At 34.6% G+C, this 19,608-nt stretch overlaps 2 protein-coding genes across 3 annotated transcripts; both read left to right on the top strand.

The window, feature by feature from the left end:
* The first annotated feature begins 1,570 nt into the window (after nt 1-1,570).
* On the top strand, nt 1,571-9,147 carry LOC111006641 (uncharacterized). Of its 2 annotated transcripts, none has more exons than XM_088122453.1 (13): nt 1,571-1,846; nt 1,920-1,985; nt 2,061-2,126; nt 2,202-2,277; nt 2,480-2,557; nt 3,414-3,511; nt 4,038-4,111; nt 5,853-5,940; nt 6,023-6,180; nt 6,550-6,592; nt 7,164-7,229; nt 8,134-8,211; nt 8,722-9,147. In XM_088122453.1, exons 1-13 carry the CDS (start codon nt 1,748-1,750, stop codon nt 8,857-8,859), a joined length of 1,128 nt encoding a protein of 375 aa, XP_087978579.1. In that variant the 5' UTR covers nt 1,571-1,747; the 3' UTR covers nt 8,860-9,147. The 2 variants fall into 2 exon arrangements, with proteins under 2 accessions (XP_087978579.1, XP_022134361.1); XM_022278669.2 differs by having other exon boundaries at nt 1,574-1,846; nt 8,740-9,147.
* A 6,503-nt stretch (nt 9,148-15,650) lies between these two features.
* Nucleotides 15,651-17,614, top strand: LOC111006292 (protein BYPASS1-LIKE). The gene has a single exon (XM_022278139.2). The coding sequence runs from the start codon at nt 16,063-16,065 to the stop codon at nt 17,236-17,238; it is 1,176 nt and encodes a 391-aa protein (XP_022133831.1). The 5' UTR covers nt 15,651-16,062; the 3' UTR covers nt 17,239-17,614.
* Nucleotides 17,615-19,608: the final 1,994 nt, after the last annotated feature.

Genomic DNA, 19,608 nt, shown 5'->3' with positions numbered 1-19,608 from the left:
GTACTATTAATGGTTAATGATCCTAATCCTCTTAACGTTAGAACAATTGGGAAATGGAATAAATCATCATCCGGATCATTACCAACTATGAAAGTAAATTTAGATATTGCAGCCAAAAGATTGATTTTAGAAACAATCGTTGAAGGAGCAATGTTAGCTTACGGCCTTGACGAAATTGCCTTCCACACTCATCGGGGTGAAACGAACTCCTCCTCAAAGATTCGTCGACCAAGAGAATTTAGACTATTAATTAAATCAAAAGTAGTCTTAATCAAATCCCACGATTAGTGTTGGTTCGGACAGATATTAAAAAAAATATAAAAAATTAATTTCAATATCATAATTTTTGTCACTTAAAATTTAGGGAAAATGGACAAAATAAGCCTTCGCCTTTTAACATTTTTAATAATCTTTTTCAAAACACCAAGTTTTATAGGCATTTGCTGACATCACCTCCACACCAAATGACCATTGCTACCCTTGGAGTTTCTTTTTTCCTTCTTCCATCTTTCTGTATTTTTTCTAATTACTATTATTCCTTTTCTTATTTACTGACCACAAAAAGCAATTTACTTTAAAAAAAACTCTAAATCTCTCAGCTTTTTTTTTTAAACCAGCAACCTCCATGATTCCCGTGACTTCGCTGACGACGGTTGCATCAAAACCGATGAAGGAGGTCGTTCGTCGAAGAAAGAAGCTCAGTGGAAGAGATAGAGTGAGAGAGCGAGGGTGAGAGAGAGTGAGAGGGTGAGAGAGAGTGAGAGGGTGAGGGTGAGCGAGATAAAATTAATTATAATTGAATTTTAAATCCCCAAATTTTGCTTTTCAAATCCCCAATTTTGCTTTCCCATGATTCCTAATTTAAATTTTATTCGAATACTTTCTTTTTGTAATTAGATTTTAAATTGATATTTTCATTTGATTAAATTTTAAATTAGGAATGAAAGAGATGAAAGCAAAATGAGGGGTTTTTAATTAAATCCTAATTAAAACTACGTTGAGAGATTTAATGAGATTGAGAATAGATTTCGGGAAACAAATTTGAATTAATATTGAGATAGTATTTTTAGATTCCCTCAATTCACGCTCAACTTCTCTCCCTCGTTCAACCTCGCTCTCTCTTTATTTAGGGAGAATGAGAAAAAAAAATTTGTTGAAAAGAGGAAAAGAGAATAATGAAAAACGACGAGGAGGGAAAAAAAATCTGGAAAAAGAGGGAGATGGAGGCAGAGAGGAAAAGATGGAGTTTGGAAGAGAAAAACAAGCAAGAGGGGTGTGGGAGGTTATTTGACAAAGTTGGTGATGTCACCAGTAATTAGAAAACTTAGAAACCCTTAACACTCTGGTGAGTATAAAGTTCGTAAGATTTTTACAACATGTAAACATAGAGATTCAAACTCACCATTTTTTAATCAGAAAATAAATGGATAATTGAATTGTGTTCGAGAGCAAAGACCAAATTTGAAAGTTGATCAGTAAAAACAAAAACAACTACGAATGAATGTTTGAATTTGAGTTTAGAATTTAAACTTAGTTTAGGTTAATATAGGAGAGTAAATAAAAATTCAGAAATTAAATAAAAACCACGGAAAATTGCCCGGGCAGCGGCCGGTGTTCACGTTCACTTGCCGCCATTTCCACTCGCCATCAACGATTCAACATCAAATTGAGAAGTTGCAGGAAAGAAATTTGTTTTTCCCGCCTCCGCCATAGCCAGAGCCAGAGAGAGCTTGGATTGCAGGAAGCTATGTTGAAGGCAAAGAGTCTGAGGAAGGCGGTGGTGCCGCCCTCTCTCATCGACAATCCTTCTCCCGGGAATCTCCAGCCCACTCGCCTCGCCCTCCATGTACGATCTACATCTCCATTTTCCCCAACCCTAATATCTCTTTCAATCCCTCTCTCTCTCTCTCTCTCTCCAGGTTACTCCGGATGCTTCTTCCTGCTCGGTCTTCATCGCTTCCGCTTCCCGCGTTTTCAAACTCCAGGTATGCCACTGCCTCCTCTGCTTTCCACCGTATTGGCGCTGCGAAATGCCAAATCTCATGTCTATTTTCCTTTAGATTTCCATGGAAGAATCATCAGTCATCGAAGGAAAAGATAGCCTACTTATTCCCGTCCAGACAAAGGTATATTAGTTTAATATATCATGAGGAGAAGAATTTCTAATGCCGCCATAATCCATCTGCCCATGCTTCTTGAAGGTTATACACTCTTCATTACTCAATCGCTGTCCTCATCGCTCAGAAATCCAGAGCTTGGTCCTGGCTGAAGTTGATAGTTAAGTCTACTTATTCTTCCTGACTCTGTCCGTGCATGTATGTAATGCCATACATGAAATATCTATATTTATAACCATGTAAGAAGCGAAGAATCAATGACACATCATTTAAGAGTTGGACACAGACACACTACTTAAACTAACGTTTCCAAGATTCATATATTGCTATTTTTTTTTAATTGTTATGGTGCATTTATTCAGGTTATAATGACCTACTACTAGGGACGGTTGATTCCTATGGTCACCTCATTGTTTCTAAACTTGATGCCACTGGTCAAGGTACATTATCTTTACGCTGCTGTCATGATACCAATGATTTATCTCAAGTTCCATCATGAAACATTTGGAACTTTCTTTAATATTAGTCTACAAAGCTGCATGTTGTTTGTACATGATAAAAATATATGTCCCGCAAACATTGATATGGTGCATATTAGTATTAATGTTTCTCTTTCTGCTCTTAATTCAAATTTGTTTTGTAATTCTCCTTTACTTTTGATTATTAAAGAAGAGGTTCTTCTTCTTCTTCTTCTTCTTCTTCTTCTTTTGGTAAGTTTTTTGTAATGCCCACTTTTAGCTTGGCTTATTATGGACCTCCTTTCTATAATTTCATTTGTCTTGATGAAAAATGGTTTGTCATGGGAAAAAAAATCTAGTTAAAAAAGCTAAAAGGGTAAGTGGTTGACATCCATCCCAAAAAGATCACAAAATATTTTCTCAATGCATCGCATCTGCAAGTTATAATCCCAAATATAAGAAAAGCTTAAAAGGTGCGACATAGTTGAGTGATAAGGTTTCTTACTTCCAGACTTACTTTTAATTCTCTCAAGAGCACTGGTTAATGGTTGATTGCAATGCAAGGTTTAGATGGAAGACAACGTTATTTAAAAACATCTAGAGTCTGCTAGATATTATTTTACTATATAAACTTGATTATTGCATCTTCTTCCATTTTTTTTCTTTCTTATACCTGTTCACTTTACATTCCTGATATATTGTTCACATATACTTCTCTTATAATTTGGTTTTCCTGCTTTGTCTCTGTTTCTGTTGATTCATTGTTCATGTTCACTTCTGTTTCTGGATATAAGTTCTTCAAATGTACATACAACTTATCTATTTCTTGAAATTTCAGATGTTGACAGGTTTACATATTCTGTATTGCCTCGAGATTCAGGTCTTGGTGAGCGCAGTTGGGCAGGATTATGCTTCAGTCCGACTGAATTGTTCACGGTTTTCTATTTCTTTATTGAATTATTTTTTAAACTCTTACATGGATACCTTCTCCTTATGTTCAAAATAAGATGTTTGCGCATGCTCACGTATATGCATGCATACAGATTACGTCTTTGAAATAAAATGTTCACGGTGTTAGTTTGCACATTATGCAACCATACTTAAAGCTCTGTTTGTGATTGCTGATTCCCATTATCGATATTTCATTTTGTAACTCTCTAAATTTCAAGTTCTAATACAGACACACGCACAATACATACTAAACTCTGATTTGTTAGAATGGAAGTGGGAGAATATAAACAAATATTGTCTCTACCCCAGCCCTTAGGATGTTCCTCTTTTGAGTTGTTCTAATATAAGGTTTCTTATCCAAAAAAAAAAAAAAAAAGAAGTGGGAGAATATAAACAAATATTGGATGCCCTTTTCTAGCTTTATTTTACCTGTGAATTTTTTTCCTATAGAGTCATAGATCTACACCTACAGTAACCCACTAGGTACTACTGTGCTTTAAATTTCTCTCAGGCAGCTGTTGCTCATAGCTTTGGCAGAACTGTTGATATTTATGACCAGGATGTCCATGTCCGGACATTACGTACGTAAGTACTGCCATATGTTGCTTGATTTATTTTATTTTGTGCTACCTTTTTGGTGAATTTCACTGTCTTGTCAGGTCCATCCATATTGTAAACAGAGCTTATACGACGAGGGCAGCATAACTGCCTTGTAGTTGTTTCTATTGGCAATAGGAACTAATTAGATTACTATTACGACTTACCAAAAAAAAAATCTGAAAATTACATTTGACCAAGTGCCTCCTGTGGTGTAACGTTTAAACCTTACATTTGAGTAATTGTGTACACCTTGCAACTCCTTTTTGAGGTGTCTCAAGTTATCGTATTCTCGAGAGACTTCATATAAAGTTTGCACTTGGAATGGAACACACTAGAAAGGAGAATCTTGTTTGTAGGCATCAATGAATCGAAAAAGATTACTTGTGAAGTCCTTTTGAGGTATCACGTCATTTGCTTCCATTCTCACCATTTTTTGGCTGTTTGTGATGAATTGCATTTAGCAATTTGAAGAGCTGATTGGGCACTTTGCCATCGAGATCTTTCAGAAGTAGAATCATTCTTTCCATTAGAGTGCTCATCCCAACAATTAGAGATTGAGAAATTATTCAAAGCAGATACTGTATACATCTGAAATTTATATGCCAAAATGTTGGCTATCCATCCACATCCTGAAAATTTAATTCTTTCCATCTCCGAGTATGGTGGTACAAAAGGAAACAGTCCAAGGTGTTAAACTTGGAACTTGCAAACCAAGGAGATTGGTTATTCGAGAACCTCATTTTTAAGGTTCTCCTCCTGTAGTTTACTACAACGTATAGACCTGATAGCACTCTATGCCTTAACGAAGTAGTTTCCCTAGGAAAGTGCCGCAAACATATTGCAAGCAAATGATAATGGCCACCAAATTACCATGCTCAATATGCCATTTTCCTAAGGCCGGGGCAAAGAATCAATTTTCTATTTATAAATTTTATTGACTTCTCTTCAATTAATGGGCCAAACGAACTTCCTTATACACTCTCTGGTTGCGAGGCCACTCTTTCTGAAGCTCTAAAGTTGGACAGCATAGATAAAGCAAGGGTAACTCTTTCACCCTTCGAAATACCCCCTTTTTACACCTATCAAACTTCTCAGAAATTGTCTCTAAGTACTGTGCTAGACTGCTAGTTCTAAGGTTTCTGAGAAGGGGCTTTTCATAGTTCATTAAGTTCTCTTTTATTATCGACATGATATGTTGGATCATAGGGTCATGATCCTACTTCGTACCATGATAGAAATTAATTTTGGGCTGAACTGGAAAGTCTTGTTGGGTCTAGGAAGCCAGTGGGTACTTTGCAAGAGATTCCAAGGGGATTAGAACTAGAATGGTTCATGAGAAATTGGCTCAAGGGAGAATAAGAAATATGAGAAGATTAAACAACAACTCGAATAGTTCAAACTTCTTTTGCTTTCAACATTTTTGTTTGAGTTTAGTTTTGAGCGATTAAAGATGTGTTGTTCTTCTGACTCTATAAGGCTCTTGAACTCCTCGGTTGCTTTTACTTGCAATATACCCATTCTAATATGAACTATTTCCCTTAGTTGGGAACTCATTGAGAAATAATGTGTGAGAGGCCAATTCGTGACTTTGTGGTGGCATATTATGGTCTTTTGGGGCTTCACTTTTAAGCTTCTTCATTTTGTCATTAATTTAATTCTTGAACTTCTGTTCCTTTCTTCCATTGCTAGAAAGGCAAATATTATTATTTTTTAACGTTTGCCTCAGACTCTGGTATCCAACTGCATTGAGCTTCACTCGGAATCTTTCTTCTGGGAATGGAAGCTCTGTATTAGCTGTCACAGAAGGTTGTCAGGTAAAAGTGTTATGAGACTATGCAAGTCTTTTTTTTATATCTTCACGGTGGCTTTCCTTTTCATCTAATGCAATAAGTGCAGTTGACGATATGGGATCTGAGAATGAAAGAAAATGGTGGTTGTCTGCAAAGAATCTGTGGCTCTGTTGGTGATAACTTTTATGCTGTCTGCACTTCTTCAAATGGTAATATTGCAGTAGGTGGGGCGGATCGAACTGTAACAATCTATGATCCTCGGAGGTGATTGCTGTTGAACTTGTTTTGATATGCATAAGTTTCTATTCACCAAAGTCTTCTTTGATTTGTGTACAGAAGTCTTTTGAGACCAGTACACAAGTTTTATCTGATTAGAATTATTCTCAGGGAGATTTGTTTAAGAAATTTCACCGCTTGAAACATACTTAGGAAAATTATTTCATTCATAAACAATACATTAGTTCATAACATGGTAATGCGAAAATGGTGTAATTGTATTGATTGTACATACTTGTCAGAAACCATCAATTACGCTTTACAAGGATGTCGGATGTGGTAAGAAAATAGAGTATTAGCATGCTTTCAATTACTTATTCAACTTGACTAAATGATGTAATTCACATTCTAATTTAGGTGGTCAGCATTATCAAGATGGGTTCACTGCTCGAAATATGAGGTTAGTTTGACTTACACCAGTCCCCTTGAAAGTTGGAGAGGTTCTAAAGATTAGTTTTCTTTTATTAAAGTTAATTTTCTTATCTAGTTGTGAGGTCTTAGAGCTGGCATCAGTCCCCTTTATTTTCTTGGTGTAGTCCACAGTTGTTTTATGAAAACGTGGCAATGTATGGTTTTTTTTACGTCTTTGTAGAGTCATTATTGGCTTGTTCTTTAAACTTTTCAATGATAAGAAGACCCCGTGGAAAATAAAAAAAGAAATCAAAATTTTATTATTTGAAGCACACATTAAGATTATCATCACAATATGCAAGTGAATGTAAAAGTGCTAGTTTGTTTCTCACCTGTCGCCATTATAATGCTAATGGGTTCATATGACAATAATGTTTGTATTTTTGTGAACTGGCATAATGATGATGTCTCTACTGCGAGGATAGATCTGCCATTAGTTGATGGCTAGTGTTCATCATGACACTTATTGTCCTTAAAAATGTTTTGATACACAATTTTTATACATTTGTGTAATTTCTTAATTTGTATGTTTACCAATGCCCCATCTTTCTTATCTGCAGATTACGGGACTGGCATTCTCATCTATCAACCCTGATTACATTTATGTCCAGGGAGTTGACTATGAGGTAAGCTTCTCAATTAATACGATTCTTCTGTCACCTTTAAGGGTCATGGGGTCTCTCTCATTTGCATATAAACATTTTTATCCCTTAGCTGGCACATATAACTCCTCTAATATGGAGGAAATTTCTCTATACTTGGTATCTTTGCCTAGGAAACCAAAACTGGTCTCGTCATTTTTTCCTATGGTAACAACGTTCATACTCAAATTATTCTCTAATCAGCACCTTCGAAAATATATGGTCTCTTTTCAATTGACTGTGATAGTACATCTCAATATGGTGCCGGTGTGTCTTGTACAAGTGTGCTTGGGATGGAAATTTTTAGACGGGTTGAGTCTTTGGAGGAGATGTCGTCTATGGTTAGGTTCAACACTAATGGATCTATAGCCAAGGATTTCTGTAATTACCCCATCTCTGACTATCAACAACTGAAACCTTTTTTGTTTCTTTGTTCTCTTGTTCAAGCTCCTTTTGTTGTGGGCTATTTCTTTTTCTTTTCTCTCTCTCTTTTTTTTCTTCGTATTATTCATTTGTCTTAATGGAAGCCTAGTTTCCCATAAAATACATCTCAATTTGCTGACAAAGAAGATTATACATGACGCTGATAAAGTTCTTTTACTTTTCAATCTCTTTCTTGTTCTGTTTTCTTCAATTTTGAGGCCTCCAAATCTAGGCCTGTAGGTAGTTAGGGAGGGGGGTATGCTTCACGTGTGTTCGATGTTATGGTGCGGTGTTAAGAGAACTTGCATATTTCCTCAGTATTTCAAACTTCCGGTGAAATTTAGCAAAGAATCGCATGATCAAAACATTGTAGAATTCTGGCTACTTTATAATGCCTCATATGGTGCTCTTGCATGGATGAAGGGGGATTTTCGGAATAATTAACTTGAACGTCGAGATCATGCAGGTTTTTTGCGGACAGTGGAAAGAAAGCAAGAAAGTATTTTCGTTAAGAGGAGACTCAAACTGGCTTGGATTTAGTAAGGTATCAAATTTCTGTCTGTTGCATCAAGTTTGTTCTGTTTGAGCCAAAATATCTTTTGTTAATACTAGCTGAGTTCATTGCTGACTGCTGCCTTTGGATAATTTTTGGTAAGTCAAGATCATATATTATTAACTTTATTGTAGAGTAAACTCAACTTGACAGCTTGACCGCTAATAAGTCTGTTCTGATGTTACCTTCGAACATCTCACAATTACTTGCAACTGGATGATAAACATAAAGATATCTATGTAACGGTCATTGTCGGAAGTCTTGCTTAATTTCCTTTTAACTGGAGGTGTTTGGGGAACTGCGTGTTTGAAAAATAATAACCCTTTATTCAAATTTAAGATTATCTACCCGAAGAAAGTCTCAATTGTGATGTCAAATCATCATTGATATCTCAAGATTATATCAGCCTATTATTGATCTTCATGAAAGTGGTATTGCCCTTATAATCAATATAAAGACAATTGCTCGTGTTGTTTGGGGAAAATGATTTGGACATATCAGTTCTGTGTCATATCTCAGAGCTGCAGGAGGGATGTCCTAGGCGGATGGTGTGATTCAGGCAGCATCTTCTTGACAGACGTTGTTGCCAATGGCAGCAAAGAAGACACGTTGAATGGTTTCGTCAATGGACTTCCCTGAGTACACCTTCTGCTGTCTTCTCTTAACGGTACTCTTCCTTCTGATATCAATAATGTTAAATTAGTTCTGAAGCAGCTAGTTAGGTTTTAGTCAAACGACCCGTTGATTTATTACTCATCATTAGTGCTTATTAAATGCATTGTCTACTGGTACTGATCCAGCAGTTGGGTTTATGCACTGTTAGGTGATTCTAGTACCCTTGCACATGAGGTAACCCCTAACACTATATGATATTTAAGGAACTTCATTCTATGATAGAGCTTACACTGATGAGATTGTACTTCGTTATCCCCCACCTTTTTCTTTTTTTCCTAAAAAACAATATTATTAATTATAGGTTTGATTACAACCTTCCTCCTAAAACTTTTAGGCACAACTTGCATCTAACAAGCAGTTGATGTTTAAAAAATATCTAATGATTCTCAGCTTTCAATTTTATATCTAATAGGTCTTTAAACTTTAAAATTGTCTAATAAATCTAACTTTGAAATTTCGACCTTTCAATTTGGTGTCTAATAAATTCTTGAAGGTAGAATAATGTCTACTAGGTTAGGTTAGATATTTAGTAGACACAAAGTTGAAAGTTGACGAGTGTATACATATAAAATTGAAAGATTATGAATCTACTAGACACTTTTTAAAATCTATGGATCTATTGGGCACAAATCTGAAAGCTTGGAAGCTAAACTTATAATTTAACCAAAAAAATATGAAATATTACAAAAAGGGAAGGAAACCGAACACGTAGCCAAAGAAGATCAGTAGACCACAATTTCCTTTTTGTAATTAGCCAAAAGTTAAAGCGGCCACTAAAATCTACTCCAAAAAGAATATTAAACGACTGCCAAAAAAGTTAAAACCGACCACTAAAATCTATTCCAAATACCCCAAAAGAGGGGTGGGTTAATCTGTAGTCAATTTTCCTTTTCCAGTTCTTTCTAAATGCAACCACCGAGTGGGGATTTGGACTCTCTCTATCACTGTCGATTTGAATGGTTCTGGTGAAGCAAATCCAAACGAAATGGATTCTTCAGGTGGATTGAAGAGTCTTAGAAACAAGGAACCACTTGATTGGACTGGGTCATTTGAGAGAAGCTTTAGCTAATGAAATCATTCACTTTCACTTAATAGGATTTAGGAATAGGACAGACTTGAAAGCTGTGGGTCATTTTGAGGCTTTCTAAACTTGATGATGAACATTTCAAAGGTCAAAGGGTCAAGAAATGTTGGATCTGGGGCTTCCTTTGCTCTCTAGTTGGGTAGCTTTGGTGGGGTTTTTAATCCCTTTTCCTTCACCACAGCAACCAAGAAAACCTGAAAAAACTTAGGCCCCACCTCCTCTGATATCATCCATCGGTTCAAACATCTCACCAACTGCCATCAACTTACATTATCTACTTTGGCTCTACCTTAGCTGTTCTTCCGTCACATCTCATTCTCTCCTTTATTTTTAGATTTAAATTCTAGTTTGATCTCTCAACTTTTAATAAGTGATAAATTTTAAGAAGCTATTTTGTTCATTCGATGTGTATGGTGGATAAATGTTGATGAGCATGTGTTCTAAGTTCGGTGTCATACCTTAAAATGGATTTTTATTGTCATTAAATGATTCATGAAAAAGATTTAAATATTATTTTGGTCTTTTTATTTTTGGCGTTTGATTTATTTTGGTCTATGTACTTTAGAACGTTCATTTTGGTTTCTTGTATTTTCGATGTTGGTTCGTTTTAGTTCCTGTACTTTGTTTTGGTCCCCGTACCTTTAGAACGTGACAATTTTGGTCCTTTCATTTGTTTGGATCACAATTTTATCTTTGACATTTCATTCACTTTCTTTCTTGAAATGTAGCCAACGAATGTAAGAATTTTTTTTTTATATTTTACAAATAGGGACCAAAATGGTTACCTTTTAAAAGTATGGGGACTAAAATAGACCGTTTCGAAACTTGAAATGAACATAAGTTGAAATTATATGACCAAAATGAACATTGTGAAAGTATATAGATCAAAATTGTATCTAAATCAAGACTAAATGAATCAAAGTTGAAAGTATACGACTAAATTGGACATTTTGAAAGTTTACGGACTAAAATCGTATTTAAATCAATGAAAAATCAATTTTAAGAACTGAATTAGGTTTTCTTTTATGCAATGTTTGGGGATTGAAAAATAAATAAGTATCAAAAAGAAATAGAATTTAAACCTTTGTTTTATGTTTCTTCCGTCTGAAGGGAAAAGAAGAAAAAGAAAGAAAGTAGTTACATTTTTAATAGGTGGTTGATTTCAGAATTCATTTGAAAGTCTAGATTCTAGAAGGGCCAGGATTTTGTATTACATTTCACACGTGTAGGGAATCAGGGATAGTTCAATTTTGGTTCAAAGTTTCAAAACCCTAACTAAAAAAATCACTAAATCTATGCTAACAGTGATTGATCCCAAAAAGTGCCTGAATTTTTCTTCTCTTTCTTTATTTTCAAAGTGAAACCTAACGAAGTGGTCAACTCTTTGAACCATCCTTTTTTCAGGAATAATAAATCTTAGAATCCAAGTTACTTTCTCAGCTGACAAGGAATAATTGTTATTAAGGGCAATAGCTCAATAATTTAAGTAATTATGGTAGTTAATATTTAGGGTCAGTTGGATATCGATTTTTGTTTCTTGTTCTCTTGAGTGATTGTTCAATTTTTTGACATTTTAGTCGAAGATATATGTCTTGACCTGTTAAGTAAATGTGTTTTTTGTGATTTTTTTTGTAAAATTTTAAGTTGGATGATTTTTTATCTCGTCTTTAATTTGTGATATTTGATGTTCAATTTTTTAGCTAAGAATGATGAAGATTAGCAATTTTATTAATAATTTGGAAAAGTGAAATAGAAACAAGAAACAAATATTTTACAATGATTTAGTTTTTTTTTTAATTTTAAAAGATTTAGATTGTTTTATAATTGGTGTTTGTTCTGTCTTTCATCTTAAAATTGACATTTTTGGCCCGAAAAGGATACCAGCAATTTTTTTTGTTTGTTTAGAAATTGTTAACAAATAAGTTCAAAATTTTAAGATAGAGAATAAAACCAAATTTGTAATAGAACTGACTTAATTCATTTTACATTTATTAAAAGAACTCTACACAATTTATAAAAAAAAAAAGGGAGAAGGGAAATAAAAATCATTAGTAAATGCATTTATATCTTGAAAATATAAAGAAGTTATGAAACAAGTCTTCATTAAATAAAAACTCAATAAATACCTAGTTTTAAATACCTTCTTAAATGGGCTAATTTTGGGTTTAAACTTTAATGTAAGGGAAAAACAAGAAAAAGAAAAAGAAAAAGAAAAATAAAAAACTTCATGTCAAAGTGAGGTGGGAAGGTATAAGAAAGAATGATGCAAGTTGCTTTTGTATTTTGACTGAGAGACCATTTCTTGCTTGTTGTTAGGCCAATGACAAATCTCTAATCCAAACACTTTGCATTTAGAGCCCTCAAATTTCTAACTTTTTCGCATCAACCCTTCTCTTTGGGCCCCATACCCTTCCCCCCTTTTTTTTTCCTCTCTCTCTCTCTTTTTTCTCTCTTTTTTTTTTGGCTAACTTATAAAAAAATACTTTTAAACTTCCTACATTCTAAAAATACCTCAATCTATTGTTTTCGATCTTTTATAAACATTTCAAAAATACCTTTTGAGCACAAATCTGTTAATATTTTAAAGGGAAAGTTAACATAGTAGAATTTAGAATGATGTGGTAACTAACGTGACATTTAAAAGAGAGAAAATTGTTATATATTATGTCACGTTAATTTTTCATTCAAAATATTAATTGATGTTTATCCAAGAGTATTTTAAAAGTATTTATGAAAGGTGGATGATAGTGAAACTTTCAAAAGGATATAAATTTTTTTGGGTCTTTTTTTTTGTAATTTAGTATTATATATATATATTTTGATCTGATAACCATCACAATTTTTAGGACCACAAAATGCCCCCTACCAATAAAATATCAAAGGACCCACATCTTTCCTTTTCACTCCAATTAAATTAATTGTTTCTTTCTATCAAAACTAATTAAAATAATGTTGATTCATACTATATGATATATGAAGGGTGGCCATATGGTTATTTATTCTCTCTTTTTTCTTTTGTCCTATCAAAATATTTGAAAGTTTTGGAGTGTTCAGACTTCCTTTTTGCCACATTGAATTTACTTTTTCAGAGGAACAAAAACCCTATCAATTCAAATAGCTGCAGATTTGAATTGAAAATTTTCCTTGATGCCCAAGCTTGGTTCAAACTTTTTCATATTGGTTACCAAATTTCAAAATAAATTGATAAAAAAAAAAAACCTATATGTTTAGTTTTGTCTGTTCTTGTATGTCTTTAATATTACACATATTCTTCAAATTTTCAGTTCCCAATAGTTTAAAGAAAAAAAAAATATAAAAGGCGTTTGTTATTATTACCTTTTTAGAAAGACGAAAATCATTACTTGACATTATTTTGATTCTTTTTTGGAACTAAAATTGAACGGAGACATGTTTGAATGCGAACTTTTTAACCCTTTTTATGCTACTACCTCTCACCACACACGTAAATGAAATTATGCGTGTTTTCTTAAATCAATACAAATAAAGTATTGTTAATCTGAACATAGTTCAGCTGGTTGAAGCATCTGTCTCCGTTCAAAAAGTATGGTTAATCCTCTGGGGTAACTTATTCAAAGTATTGTCTAACATTTTAATTAAGATTCACAAGTTAGATTTTTATATATATGGTGAAAAGGTACCTAGAAAAACTTTAAAAAGTTGTTTTTAAAAGTCCTTTGTATAATAAATAATTCACAAAGAATTATTTAATGAAATAAAATTAAAATAAATATATAACTTTTATGGTAACTAATAAAATAGTTTTAAATTTTCACCCAAACTTATTTCACGTGAATCTTCGAACAAATTCAACTCATAGAATTTTCATTTATTTGAACCCAATCCAGACGGTCGATTTGGATTGAAGGTACAAATTGACTCAAGGTAAAAATTATTTTTTATTATTTATTTATACTTATATAAATGATAAATGATAATATCTAATTTAATAGGGCTTCCAATTATAAAACAAGTATTCCATAACCAAAATATGTGGTACACTACTGATAAAAATAAATAAATAAATAAATAACCGCACCACCTTCCATGATCATAGCCCCATATTTAAATAAATAACGCATTAATAAGACATGTGCTAATAAATGAAATTTCAAGCAAAGTGACAACATTCAAGTATCTATGGATAATTTTTTATTTTTATTTATCATAATAATAATTGTAATAAAGACATTCTCCTCACCTGGTCAGACTCAGTCATACGTCTTATTTATCTAAAATTTTGTGAATACACCCATTCAAATAAATCATATTTTAATTAATTTCATATAAATTACTTTTTTTTTTTTGGGAAAATTTTAATTGGTACATCAAGATCCAAGAGATTTGGGCGAGTCAGCATCAATAAACTGTATAAAACCAAATTGAATGCTATTTTTAAGATAAAATTTTTGTTCTTTAAGAAAGTTACAAACTTATTTAATAAATTTTCTTTTTGTGGTAGACAAAAAATTCTATTCTATTCTTAATGGTATATATTACAATGTAGAACGAAATCAATTAGTTGACCCGCCTCAAATAGTAATTAAATAAAATATATTATTGTTTAATTAAAAATAATATCAGTACCCTAATTAGCTAGAAATAATAAAAGGTATTAGTAATTGTGATAGGTTTGATTTTGATTCCACGTAGTTTTAGTAAAAATGGTTCTGATTCTTTAAAATATATATAGTAAATAACATCAAATAAATAACATTCTCTCCTTTCGATTTTTAGTAAATAAATAAAATCTTATTCCACACTCGTCTTTATAATCTAAATATTCACACTGGTATTTTATAATCTAAATATTCATATGTAAACTTAATTTGGTCTTTGATATTGATATTTTAAAATGTATTTAATTGAAATTGTTCATGGTATGATATGTGTTAGTGTTTTTTTAGTAAAACATGTGGTTGTGAGGCAGAGAGAAATGTCAATAATAATAACTGAACTTTTTAACCTAATATTAAATATATGAATATAGTATGTGTCATAATTTTTTGGATCATAATGAGAAATATAAAAGTTGCCATAGATGAAAATTTTCATATCTTAATAAAATATCAAATTAAATACAACTTCCAAGGTCAAGTATCTCTACCATTGTAAAAAAAAAATTATATCATCAACCTGAACATAACTCAACTCATTAAGCCGTAGATCTACCAAAAGTTGCAAGTTATATCCATCTCTACATGTTATATTTAAAAAGTAAAATAATAATAATACTAATAAAATATTTTTTTAAGAAACAATAATAAAATATATCTCTATCTAAAAAAATAATAATAATAACAAAAAATTATATTCCTTTAAATAGTGTCAATTATTTTAAAATATATTGATTTATTTTCTAAATATAATAAATGTATTTCAACAACTTATGTGATTAGATATATAGTTGGAAATATTTTGAAATCCTTTGGAAAAAGAAATTGAATCAGTCGTTTAAGAATTTAAATTTATTTTATATAAGGTTGATGGATGTCTCATTCATATTTAAGATGTTAAAGCGATGGTAGTTCAATTTTTTTTTTAATTCTTATTATAATATTTGGAAAAAATAAATGTTTTAAAACTGTAATTTTTTTTGTAAATTATCATTATTGTTTTTTTTGTTAGAATTTTCATTTCAACTGCCCGAAGACAGAGACGCGGTCCGCAAATTCTCCCAATAAAAGGGGCGTCCTCTAGGTTTTCCATCTTCAGCCTCTCCTCTCCTCTCACCATTTCTAAATTTTCAATTCCAATCTCTCCTTTTCGTCGTCAATTTCCTCTGTTTCTCTCTCTTTTGATCTCGGTTTCTCTGTTCTTCGATTTGAACGGTTGAATTTGAGATCTTGCTTTCGAAATTCTGGAGTTGATTTAGCCGAGTCGGTGTGGGTGGCGTCGAACTGAATTGAATTTGGGGGAAGGCCATTCGGAGCTGTGTTTTCGTTTGGTGGGAGAGGGCCAGAGGGGGTGATCAATCGAGCTGTTTATTTCGTTAATCGGATTGGGGAATTTGGCGATTAGGGTTTCTGGTGCGTGATATGTGAAAGGAGTTTCTCTGCGCGAGGATGCCCGCTACAGATTATCAGGGTTCGTCGGCGGCCTTTACCAACATTGGACGTCCGGCTCAGAGTATCCGGCGGGATCAGCTTTTCGCGATGGATGGATCTCCGACGTCCCACGAGCAGGATCTCGATGGATTCCAGAGGCAAGTTGCCGACCGGTTCCTGGACCTTGCGTCGGTTGGTTCTGATGATTTGCTTTCCCTATCTTGGATTCATAAGCTTCTGAATTCATTCCTAAGCTGCCAGGAGGAGTTTAAAATCGTTCTCGTTAGCCACAAATCTCAAATCTCTAGACCCCCATTGGATCGTATGGTCGCTGATTATTCGGAGCGCAGCGTCAAGGCGCTCGATGTGTGTAATGCGATTCGTGATGGGATCGAGCAGCTCAGGCAATGGCAGAAGCTCTTGGAAATTGTTCTCAGTGCGTTGGACAACTGCAACCACCAGAGGACTCTCGGGGAGGGTCAATTCCGTCGCGCCAAGAAGGCCCTCATCGATTTGGCTATTTGTATGCTTGATGAGAAAGATTCGCATACCTCTGCCCTTGCCCACCGGAACCGTTCTTTCGGACGCAACAATACATCGAAAGAGCAACGGTCTTTGGGCCACTTCCGATCGCTGTCGTGGAGCGTTTCACGATCTTGGTCGGCTGCGAGGCAGCTGCAATCGATTGGAAATAGTTTGGCGGCCCCTAAAGCGACTGAGCTTTTGGCTACAAATGGCCTCGCAGTCCCTATTTTTACCATGAACATGGTGTTATTGTTTGTAATGTGGGCGCTGGTGGCGGCTATTCCTTGCCAGGACAGGGGTTTGCAGGTCCATTTTTCTTTGCCCCGGCATTTCCCATGGGCGGCTCCAATCCTTCAACTGCACGATCGAATTGTGGAGGAGTCCAAGAAGCGAGATCGAAGAAATTCCTGTGGGCTGTTGAAGGAGATTCATCAGATCGAAAAGTGCACGCGTCTCATGAATGATTTGGCGGATGCAGTTCAGTTCCCATTGGCAGAGGATAAAGAAGCGGAGCTGAGACAGAGAGTGCAAGAGCTATCAACGGTGTGTGACACCCTGAGGACTGGATTGGACTCATTGGAGCGGCAGGTGAGGGAAGTTTTCCACAGGATTGTGCGCAACAGGACTGAAGGGCTTGACTCTTTGGGACGAGCGAATCACTCTGAATAGAGTCGTGGGAGTTTCAGAATATGTTCAACTTGGGTTTCCATGGTTACGAGGAATAAGAGAAAGAACAGAGGATGAAAAACGAAAACGAGAGTGACAGTTATAAAATGGTGAGGGGGGCTCTTTGTATTTATTTACTCAAGCGTATATTGTGTAAAGAAATTTGGATTTGAAACATTTGCATGGATCTTCTCCATCTGGCGGTGTTGGTTCTGTCATATTTGTTTCGCAATGCCATATTTATCAGTCCATGACTGACATGCAGTCATTGTATTGTTTATTGTTACACAATTGTCTTTTGGTCCATGTTATTATATACGAATTCTGCTGCAAAAGACAACATTACTACCAAAAGTTTCATCTATTTCTTTCGATTGTAGATTTGTGTTTTCTCAGTGTTCTGTCTTCTAGATCTTGTGAAGCTACGAATCCTGTTTCTACCTATTATAATTGTCATCTCTTACTTATTTTGTGAGATAGTATAGGAAACTCCTCACTTCCCTTTCTCAAATAAACATACATTCTTGGGAAATCATGATGCAATCACTTCGGAAGCTGAAGTTTCAAGCCTTGGTTCGACTTCCCCATCTTCACTGTTGAAATACCGTACCAGATGGAATGAAGGGTTACCAATGGCTGTTTTCAAGAACATAAGAGACACAAACATCAGCAAAACAAATTGGGTAATTACTTTTTGAAAGTTGTCTTCTTTAGTTTTTGTTCAGTATGAGTAGTCCCTTTTTTAGAACAATTGTAATGGTTCTTCCTGTAAAATTCTAAAGTTGAAAATAGTGATTTTAACTGCATATCTAACAAACCCGTATTGTCTTTTTTTCTTTTGGTTTCTGACCAGATGAATGGATGTGTTTTTGTTTGTTTGAACTTCTTTCGTAGAATGGGAGAATCTATCCTGCACCACTCTGGTCTGTGGCTATGATGAAGGATATGGTGGTCCAGGTTCAACTCTTTGAGGTGTCAAGTCATGTTTCTTGTCAGTGAGCATGGAAAATTGTTACTGACATAATTTAAGGTCTTGGATGAAGCTTTGGTCTTCTTATTATTTTATTACAGAGATCTGATCTTGATCTGGTCTTCCGCAGGATCAGCGACATTAGTGGGATGCTGACCCTCCAAGGAAAGATTCGGAAGAAGTTGACAGCTTAGTCAGCATAATGGTAAGATTTCTTCTTCTCACACTTTTGGTCAAAGTCTAAATTTTTTACTTGGAAAAATTATCTAAACCAACATATTTTGACTTTATTCTCGAGTGACATCCCCACCGAGTTTGACTGTCTCCTTCCTCCAAAACAATTTTTTCACAGTGCCAGCCATGAGGACACTCCATACGCTGCATCGAGGCAAAACGTGGAGCTTTCGGGTGTTTTGTTTGTCATCTAGGATCGAGGTAAGGCGCTATCTATGGTTTGGTGGTTGAAATTCATGTTTTTCTGTTGGAATCATGAGGGGCTGAAACTCCTATAGTTGGTTAGTTCTTTGCTTGCTTTAGTTATGATGCTTCTCTGTTTTGTTTAAGCTCAACCCTCTTGGATTAATATCTCTGCTTCATTCTCTCTTCAATTTCCCAAAACTCCCTTCCCATTCAGATGCTTTGTGTTTCTGCCTCTGCCTTTGTTTCCCCCACACCCACACTATGTTTCCCTTTCGAGAAACTTGACATTTTATCGAATTGCACTGAGGTTCCTCCTTAACCTTCATCCGAGTTCTGTTGTGGTATATCTGGTCTTTCTCGACGATTCCTTTTGATAAAGTCGATATTGCTATCGAATCCCACTGAGCTCCCTCATTTTCTAGAGTTTGACATCTTGGGAATTCTGGTTTCTTCTTTGTCCTCCTTGATTCGATCCTTTAGGGCTGCCCTTACTATTCTCTCCACAGATGATGAATTGGCCATGGCCCTACAAATCATGGGACAGGGTCCCATTCTTCATCATCATCTTTGATGTTAACCCTCTCTTTTCTGTTAACCATTAGTTCACGATATTCTTTTCATGATAAAGAAAAGCAGAGCACCCACCCAAAATCAATATCTTTCAGCAAGGTTAGACACGTATGATTTTCTGTTTGCAAATATGACCATTCATTCAGAATCTTGAAAGATTGTTAGACCCGAAATTTATTGAATGTTGTATTCATCGCTATGGTTGGAGCCTTTTGGTAAGGTGACCCCCACAATAAGTTCTCGCCAATAATCCCGAAGCCAATTATTAAACCAAACGCCAATCTAAGACGAGCACCTAGCAAGAAATGGCCATATGTAAATAATGAAGAACGATAAGATCGAATCACTTGGCAGACTTGCATCCATAAGATATTGCAAGGCTGCTCGTTATTAGTAATTTAACTTTATAATAA

This window comes from Momordica charantia (assembly GCF_013281855.1).
Source record: "Momordica charantia cultivar OHB3-1 chromosome 4 unlocalized genomic scaffold, Mcharantia_2.0 BLBB01000004.1, whole genome shotgun sequence".
NCBI lineage: Eukaryota > Viridiplantae > Streptophyta > Magnoliopsida > Cucurbitales > Cucurbitaceae > Momordica > Momordica charantia.
Note: the sequence above shows the minus strand (reverse complement) of the source record. Positions and strands in the feature narration are given on the sequence as shown.

Excerpts from the sequence above, each read along its gene's own strand:
- LOC111006292 (XM_022278139.2), top strand. The coding sequence starts at position 16,063 with ATGCCCGCTACAGATTATCAGGGTTCGTCGGCGGCCTTTACCAACATT.
- LOC111006641 (XM_088122453.1), top strand. The coding sequence starts at position 1,748 with ATGTTGAAGGCAAAGAGTCTGAGGAAGGCGGTGGTGCCGCCCTCTCTC. Across the intron at positions 5,941-6,022 it reads CTGTCACAGAAGGTTGTCAG|TTGACGATATGGGATCTGAG; the intron begins GTAAAAGTGTTA and ends CAATAAGTGCAG. Across the intron at positions 7,230-8,133 it reads TCCAGGGAGTTGACTATGAG|GTTTTTTGCGGACAGTGGAA; the intron begins GTAAGCTTCTCA and ends GAGATCATGCAG.